The 9,875-nt window shown below is 35.1% G+C and overlaps 1 protein-coding gene across 1 annotated transcript; it reads right to left on the bottom strand.

The window, feature by feature from the left end:
* Positions 1-839: 839 nt before the first annotated feature.
* LOC131159296 (uncharacterized) lies at positions 840-9,632 on the bottom strand. The gene is made up of 2 exons (XM_058114062.1): positions 9,315-9,632; positions 840-1,140 (listed from the first exon to the last, which is right to left on the bottom strand). Exons 1-2 carry the CDS (start codon positions 9,467-9,469, stop codon positions 1,020-1,022), a joined length of 276 nt encoding a protein of 91 aa, XP_057970045.1. The 5' UTR covers positions 9,470-9,632; the 3' UTR covers positions 840-1,019.
* Between the last annotated feature and the right edge of the window lie 243 nt (positions 9,633-9,875).

Genomic DNA, 9,875 nt, shown 5'->3' with positions numbered 1-9,875 from the left:
AAATATATATATATATATATATATATTGACAAAAAGAAAAAACAATCTCTCGATGAAGACTCAACTATTTTTTCTTCCTATGAGTTTTCATTTTTTGATGTGACGTATGGTCTATATTTTTACGAGGGACGAAACATGTTTTGAGAACTAAACCATGTGTTGTCACATTGGAAAGAAAAAGATATGTTTTAATATGCCTCCATCTTTCATAAATCTAATTAGTACTTAAAAAATGGTTGAAAGGGAAATGGTACTAAACATTTCCCAAAGAGGTCATTTTTATTTATGTATTACTCAAATAGTCATGATGTTCTTCACATTTGGTTGAGCTGCCTAGATTAAGGTTGCTTTCTCATGCATTAGTCATCCAACAGACATTTTTTTTATTCATTTAAAAAATTTTATTTTTATTTTTATGGTTGTATATTTTATAATTTAATTATTTTTTACTGTCTCTAACAATGCCAATACTCTCTATTCCACCACTAAATTCTTGTTAAGTTTTCCTAAATAAATTTTTTAAAACTTTGGTATTTATAAATAGGTATTTAATACATCAAAAAATAAACACCAAAAGAGAATTGCTGTTCTAAATTAATCATTAATTGTTAATAACTATGGGGGTTGATTATGATATACTTAGTATTTTTTTATATTATATTATTCCCCTATGCAGTTGTACTCTAGGAGAAAAAAAGACACTAAAGTGGAGAATCCCCCTTTCTATATAATATAGAGTAGGCCAATTGGGACATGTATATATATATATATATATATAAAAGTTACACATGTCATGTGATTTTTTCCTCTCCAATTCTCAAGCTAAGCTTCTATCAGTATTTTATGAAAGCTTAACAACCATTCCAAACTGTATATTATGATATGGAAAATTGAAAAAGAAGACAACCAAACCTCCCATTATGATATGGAAAATTGAAAGAGCCACTCAGAAGGAAAATCAAATTATACAGAGGCAGGATGAAATCTCTGCACACTTTTATCTATAGAAAAACGATACATTATTCATCATAGGAAACATGGAAGCTGGTGGTGCACCCTGATGCATTGGGGTCCTCCGCCCCGCAACAGTCGTAGAACTTGGCAGCATACAGAGGGTCATCCGGTCCCAGTTCATAGTACCTTTAATGAAATAAATGCATGCAAAAGAATTATTAAATTATTAGCGATCCGACTATTCTTTCCTTCAAAGAATCATGAATAACATATGAGAGAATGAAACAAATAACTATGTGCAATGAACTGGACAAGATAGAGACTTATGGTGGTGGTGGGGTGATGGTTTTGTGAAATCTAAACAGGAAGGAAGTATATGGTTCATAAATTTCGTATGGTTGAATCTCTTTAGGCCAGAGGTATTAAATCAATATATTTTCCTCATTCCTCTTTTTGGAAGGCAGTTCTTGGTCAAAACCCTTCTCAGAGATGGAGGAGTTCATTGTTTGGGAAGAATCAATCGAGGAAAGGAGAATGTTTTCAGGTAAGAGCACGTGATCATGTTGATATATGGGAAATTCCTTGGACCGCTGACCTCAAGGAGTTTAAAATTAAAACACCTAAACCCAGTAATGTTGATTGTTCAAAGGTTGCAAATCTAAAAACAAGAGGCGGTTTATCTTGGGATCAAAGGAAGCTATAAACTTCTTTCGATCAACAAGAGCTGGAGGCTATTTTGAAAACTTCCATTGCTAGAGAAGGGGGAGTAAATGGATGGATTTGGTTAATTAGAAAGAAAGGGTTGTTCTCTACCAAATCAGCCTATAGACTCGGGCAGACTGGAAAGTAGGGGAATCCAATGCAAAACAATTTGTACAAGTTATATGCTGTTATGGAACTGAATTTGGAACTAAAGGTTCCACCAAAGGCCCAAATGTTTTTGTGGAAATGTGTCGTGGGTATAATTTCAAAATAGAAAACCTAACGAGGAAGGAGCTTGCCATTGCTTAGTTTGTTCCTATGTGAATAAGCAAATGAATCAGTTTATCATCCACAGTTATACTGAGCAATGATTCAGAGAATATGGTTTGCTTCCTATTACAATGCTCGTTTCTAAATCACTTAAGTTCCGGTTTGCCCCAATTTTGCCCCCTTTTTCTTGAACTGTTGAATGGAAGTTGACCTATGTAGACAGAACGATTCTTCTTTCTGATGTGAAAGTTATTTGGTCCATTTGGAAAGCCAACAAAGAATTTAGTCTTAGGGGCAGAAGTTTGTATAGCCTATTATACCACAAATTAACGACTGTTAGATTACCACTTTACCTAAAAGCTTTAAGTTGTTAAGTTGTGGACAAACAATGTATATCAAGCTTTAACTACCCCACACATGCAGCTCGATAGCAAGTGGAAAAATAAACACACGATAAATAACACCCATTACAAAGAATAAAATTTTTTTTAAACAACACACAATAAACGCGGGCAAGGAGACTATAACCTAAGACCTCCTAACAACCAGCTCTAATACCATGTTAGATTACCACTTTACCTAAAAGCTTAAGTTGTTAAGTTGTGGCTGCCAACAATTTCTTTTAAATAGTAAAAGAAGAATTTCATTAATAGAATAAGAATATGCAGCCCGGAGATTAAGATATCTCCTCAATGTGAATTAGAAAATCAAGATAGAAAACACAAAGAAACAACTTGAAAACCAAAAATACAAGAAAAAAACCAACATGAATCTAACACTCCGACACATAACGCCAATTGCACTGAATGTCAGAAAAGCTCACTCACTTAAAATTCCCAAGCCCCAAACACCAAAGAGAAGCCCAATAATTTATCTTTTACCAAACCAGAAAAGAAGATGATTTCTTCCCTAGAAAAATACGCGCATTACGCTCCATCCACAGCCACCAAAAGGCTGGAAAAACACACACACACACATTTCCAGAGCGCTGCCCTTTCTTTTTCTTGCCAAAACCAGCAAAAGAAACAGCTAGAAGGTCCTCCACTGCCCCAGAACTCACCCAACATTCGCCTAAATACCAAACTCCATTCCCTCAAAGCATAATCACAATGAATGAACAAACGGAATGCAGATTCAGAACAATTAAAACAAAGAACACAGATGTCTGGAGATATAACCTTCAAAGGTCTTCTAACCTGCAGCAAACTATTGGCGTTAATTCTATTAAGTGCAACCAACTAGATAAAAGCTTGATTTTAAAGGGGACTTTGGCCTTCCAAATAGATCTATAGAGAGGAAAAGGTAAATTAGACCTATTCAGAAAATTACAAAAATATTTGCGAGAATAAACCCCCGAAGGATCTAAAGACCAAGACCAATAAAGACCAAGACCAATTATCCTCCACTAAAGAAAAATGACAGTTATTGAACAAGACTAGGAAAGAGGATAGCTCTGACATCTCCCTATCATTTAATAAATTTCGAAAGTGGAAATCCCAAGAAGGCAAAGGACCACCTCGATCAACAACAAGAGAAGAAATGGAATCATCCTGTCCTAAGCTCAAGCAAAAAAGTCGTGGGAAAGAGGTGTACAAAAATGCATTCCCCAACCAAGGATCTTTCCAAAAATGAATATTACTACCTCTTCCCACCAGGATTTTAATATGGGGAGTGAAGAGGGGATAACTTTGAGAGATAGCTTTCCATGGACTCTCTAAAGAACACCTAAGTCTCAAATTTCTCCGAGAACATCTAAATCTGAAATTAGTACCCAACCCACTCTTGTTTAATCCATACTTACTTTTAACAACTAAATGCCATAAGGAAGAATCTCTAGCAGAAACCGCCAAAGCCATTTAACCAAAAGAACTGTGTTTTTAGATGCCAAAGTACCAATGCCCAAACCACCCTCCTGTATAGACCTACCCACCACTCCCCAACTAAACAAATGATCCCTAAAACCCCCTACCCCAGACCACAAGAAGTCCCTCGTTATCTTCTCAATCTTACTAGCAACCCCCACCAGAATCTTGAAAATAGAAAGAAAATATAAAGAGATACTAGAAAGACAAGCCTGGATAAGTGTTATTCTACCACCAAGAGAAAAAAGAGCACCTTTCCACCCATCCAGCCTCTTAGAAGCCCTTTCCACAATAGGATCCCAAAATCTAGCAGATCTAGGGTTTTGTGGACGCCAACAATGTATATCAAGCTTTAACGATTGGCCTTCTATTCCTTCATGGGAAGTTATTGATGGAAGAGCACACAGCAGCATTTTCAGTCAGATTGATGGTCAAAAAGAGGAAGTTGTGACGGAAGGAAACTCTCATGTTATTAGGTACAATGCTGCATGGACAAGGGGTTTCACAATGGGCATCATTCCATCATAGGATTGATATGATTGCTAGCTTGTACAAGGAATTGAAAAGGTGATGAGATCTACTTAATCAGAAGGCTAGACAATTAGAGAAGTAGTTGGGGGCAAGAAAGAATGGCCGAGAATGAATTACCATTCTTGGAGATTCCAAAGCAATTGGGGAGGATGTTACTCACCAAATTTCCCCACAATGGGAACTGTTTTCTGTTTTATCCGATAATTGGATGTACTCTAAAAGTTTCAATGCCTGCTATTTTTATTTGTTGGCCGGGCCTGTAATCCTTTAGCTGATTCTGACATTCCATAGCTAAAAGTGTTTTGTTTTGCCAGTAGGCCTTTGAGAAGGGACTAGTTGCTACTTACTAGTCCTTCTATGGAAGGATGCTGTATTTTCAAAACCCATATGGAAGGAGTGATGTAACAACGGAATCTTTCTGCATTTGGAAATGCAAATCTACACCAAAGAAGATTCCTATATCATCCCCTTTTCTTTTGAACAAAGCTTGAAATAAACCAGCACGAATTGATCTTTCCTACATGCTTAGAGTGACCACTAGCAAATCCTATTTAATTACTGTGCGCCGAAAACAAATGTAGCCTAGATATGAGTACACAAATTAAATAAACCTATAAATTTATCTTGAAGAAGTTTTCTTCAAGGCTTTGCCTGTTTTCATTGGAAAACTTTTTCAGAGTGAAAAAAAAGTTCCTTCTCTAATTTTTTTTTTGTGGTTTGGGAGGGTGGGGGGTCAAGATACTGTTTTCTGTAGAGAAATCTTGAAGCCTTGAACCTCTAAGAAGAAGGATTAAGATTCTGTGTCCCCTCAACAAAACAAAGGTTTTAGTTTATTGTGTCTGACAAAGAGGCAAGAAGTTGAATACAGCCATAAAGGAAGGATCAATTTTCCAAGTCCTGCAATTTAAAACTTTTAGGGCTCTCTTCTGACTGGAGTGGGTTCTTCAATCACAACACAAATGACTGAAAAATTCAGAAACAGTGACATTTTTTAATACAAACCTAAACAATGGAGATTTTTTATCAGATTTGCCGCCACAACAACCTTTAAACTGAAAATTGCAACTGGTACATGTCAAGGAATTTTATGGGTGAGAAATTAGTTCAAACTACAACGTGGAAGCAAGCAAACAAGGTGTAATGTGGCTCCTGCATCAAACACTGATGGAGTGCTTCATAAAATTGGTGAAATATATATTGGCTTATTTTATAAGTAACATCACTATGTAAATGAAATGGAATGGCTACATTTTTATGGGATGCTCAAAATGTCTCCCTGGCTCCACAAATTTAGTTACATATCAAAAATTAGAAACTATAAATAGTAAATTGCAAGGACACTGCTTGGTTGAGCTATTCGGCAGGACCTTCAACTTTCAAAAAAGTAAGAGAAGCAAATTAATCCAAAGGTGGCATAATAGAAAATAACCTTCATGTATTTGAAGCAAGCAAGGAAGGCGCACACATCATGTTTGGTAATGGAGTTTAGCAGTGCTTTCATAGAAAAAAAAACAAGTTTCTACTCAAATCAAAAAGTTACATTTCTGTAACAAAAAAGTTATGATCAATCATCACTGCAAACACACACACAAACACACACTCCACTACGTCCCCCTACATCCACCATCACACCACCATTGCTTATGTTTTTCTGCAAATACTTCAATGGTTCAACCAACAACACAAACACATTGCAGCTAGCCTGCTACACCATCACTGTAGGTTTTATCAACCATAAAAATTAATCCCGCTCCAATTGAAGCACCCTCCAATATGGTTTGCACAATGCTCAAGGTTTCCTCTTGCTCCATAACAATTATAAGTAGCAACTTCATAAGCAAGGACCGTTACATCATACAGATAGTAACAGCTAGACATGTGCAGCATCTATTTTTTAGCACAACAATCTTCCATTACTTTTGGAAGGCATATAATGATTTAATATGGGTTTCATATCATTTTATGACGTCATTTTTCATTTAGTCAATAAAGAGTTATAAACTTATAGCTGTTTTCGACGTTTTTCAAGTTCTAATCATAATCATTGTAACTCTAGCCGATCATATACCCTGAGGATGGATATAATTGCTAATTGAATGCCAAAAACAGTGACACAACCACCAGAACCATCTCATTCAGTGTTACACCATGACAGCAGCAACCCCCCCACCCCCCCGCAGATACTGCACAATAGTTGCTATATCAAGATCACAACAACAATACTTTCCTTTTTCTAATGGGATAAGTTTTCATCATGGTATTCTACCAACACATACCTTTGACTTTGACTTAATTCAAAAGGCACAGTGTCTGTTTTTCTTATAAAAGGTACATTAAGGAAGTTTGACAGAACACTTTGCATTGTAATATTCACATAAAAATCAAAGTATGAAAAAGTACTATGGGTTGTTATTGAAAAAAGAAGCAATCTAGCAAGAGAATATGGTGATGACATTCCAGTGAAAGACAGGACCATTGACTGATAAGAGCAGTCGCCTGCATCCTAAGCTTTTTTACTTTTTTCTTTTTTTTGGTAATGTGAAATCCTTGAAAGTATTTGTTGTTCTTAAATGTTATCAGAACATCAATTTAGCAATCACACTTGAGTTATCAAATTTAAAACATAAATTTTGGGATATAAATACTTCTACTACAATCAGGACCATTGACTAGTAAAGGGAAGGGCAGTCACTTACATCTTAAGTTTTTGAATTTTTACCTTTTTTTTGCTTTTTTTTTTATAATATGAAACGCTTGAAAGTATTTGTTACTCTCAGACATTATCAGAACATCAATTTAGCCATCACACTTGAGTTATTGAATTTAAAAAACATAAACTTTGGGATAAAAATATTTTTACTACATTCATTTCAAAACCATACAAATATCTTAAGTATTTTTAACAGAAAATTTCCAAGATAAATGAATACAGCTTAAATATTTTTACAGTAATAATTTCAAAGCAATTGAATCTTATCTTGCAATCATCCTCAACAAGTTTTCATGTTTTGGGATTGTTCCATAATTAACTCCACTTCAAACCAAGAAAAATATATGCATCTCTCTCCATATATGCGACCAAATAATCATCATCACATTCAACCATGCAGCCAATTTTTTGCAAATTTTTTTTTGAAAATGTTCTCACCATAGTTGCCGTTTTGCATCTCTAATTGGGTTCTTTCAATGTCAGTCTCAAAAATGAACAAATTTTTATAAACTTTTTAAAATCCATAAACATGAATAAAAAACTTCCAAATATTTGAATTTGAGCCCCACAGTATCAATTTGTGGGGTTTGAAGATTTAAAAAAATTACTATATATGATAATTGATAAATGTATGAAAAAAAAATTCTCATCCTAGCAGGGGCAATCACCCACATTGCGGTGAATGAGGCTCCACTCATCGTTAATACAAGATCAATAATGGCGGATGGCAACATATGGATCCTCAAACATATTGCGATTACTAAACAAACATCTTGATGTGATAAGATTTATTGGACCACTGATTGAGGAAACTCATTCTCATTTAAGCATTTCTAGGGAGTGGCTGCCTGGATAAATGTGGTGAAAAATGGAGGTCTCTAAAACAAAAAAGCCTAGTTAACTTTCCTCATGTTGTGATTCTTGTTGTCTTTCACAACGTTGATCAAGCCAAAAATCTATTATTTTGTGGCATCAACGTTTTAAAATGCAAAGGCATAATGCAAGGCATTTTAACCTTGATGAGGCAAGGCGTAAGCCTCAACTCATTAAGCATACACCTTTTACAGAATTTTTCTCCTTTTTAAAAAAAAAAATATGACACTATATAAATAAATTACATATCTTTTGATAAAAATAGGGGAAATTGGAAAATTTACAAATAATAAATCGAAAGACATTCAATTATGATTTTTAAACTACTTCTTGACCATTCTAAGCAAACAAACTTGAATATCATCCTAGTAAACCATGCTAAGAGAAAATAATAACATTATAAAATTGCCCATGATCCAATGTGCAACTCTCAATTGTTTTGGAAAGGTCTAGGTTCAAGAATTTAGAGCGTCACTCAGATTAGAGAATTCCTTAATCCTTTCACATACACGATTGCTTAAATAAAATTCTCAACCCAAAATGCACAATCCTCATCTAAAGACCCACAGTTTTTGCAGAAACTCATTAGCTTTACCGTAACATGTGTTTGCATTCAGGAGTTTGCCATTTTAGACAATGCCTTGGGGTGCTTAAGGTATGCCTTATCTTGAAGAGAGCCCCGGATGAGCCCCAATTGAGCCTTTAAAAACATTGGGTGGAATTAAACATGCAAATAAGGATATGGGAGATTTGGCATTAAAGATTGATGAGAGAGAATCACTCTTGAGATTGGTCAAAGAAGCAAATAAGGGCTGATTCATTGAGATTGATATTATTGATTGGTTTGGCATGATTGTAGGTAATTGATTAAGCTAAATTGGTGTAATTTGTCTGTAGAGAATGTGTATAAATAGGAGCCTTTGTATAGTGTAATCTTCACACCGAGAAATATACAATTCTCAATTCTCCTTCTTTCTTTGTCTTCCCTCTATGAATTTCTAGACTCTGAATTTCTACAATCAGTTCATTCTAAAAGTGCTACATGAGTTGCAAACTACATTTCAGATTTTATTCCTTACCACCACAAACACCAAGAGATCTCCATAATTTTAAAAGGGATATCAGCTCAGTATGCCTGTTTTCCTCCCATCCCAACCCTCTCGACTGCACAGACAACATCACACATATTGAAATTTATCTGGAAGTGCACAGAATCTATCGTCAATTTCACCATGAAAATTAACAAAAACTAACGTAAACGCCGGAAATTAATCAACGAACAAGCAAAACTCGAATTTCTCATTCCACACACGGAATAATCAAAATTCAACCACAAGGGTATGCGAGATCACCATCCCAGAGTAGATAAAGAAAGTTCAAAGAGAGATAGAGAGACGGGTCTGTTGGGGTACCTCTTCTGATCGTCGTGACGACGACAGACGAAGAAGGAAGGATGGAAGCGGCAAGAAGAAGAAGTATTAGAGGAGGGGCTGTATGATTGCTTGCAACGCTTGCAAACTTTCTTATGTTCTTCTTCTACTTTACCCTGTCCAGCTTCGTCTTCCATTTTTGGAAGCGAAATCAAACACAGAAGAAAATTCCCGTTTGGGAATTTCTACGCTGTCTGGTTCTCAGGCTTTGGGCTGTCCCAACTCATTAACTCAATCTGTTCTAGAGAAAAAATATAAGTGAAAAACCACACTCGCATTAAAAAATAGTAGCATTTTTCCTAAATACTTTTAGCATAGCAATAGGCTCGTTTAGTATTGTTACTATTGTTTGTTTTCTATTCCTATTTTACGCAAAAAAAAATAAATTATAAAAATACATTTATTTTTATTTAGGACTTATTCGGTATTATTATAGTTTTTAGTTTTCTATTTTATTTTTAAACAGTGAAACATAAATTATAAGGGAGAACAGTTCGTTTTAACAATGGGAGTTATTATAGTCAGGATTTGGGAAAGAGATCA

The sequence above is a fragment of the Malania oleifera genome, chromosome 7 (genome assembly GCF_029873635.1).
Source record: "Malania oleifera isolate guangnan ecotype guangnan chromosome 7, ASM2987363v1, whole genome shotgun sequence".
Classification (NCBI taxonomy): domain Eukaryota; kingdom Viridiplantae; phylum Streptophyta; class Magnoliopsida; order Santalales; family Ximeniaceae; genus Malania; species Malania oleifera.
This window is presented reverse-complemented; position numbering and strand designations above follow the sequence as displayed.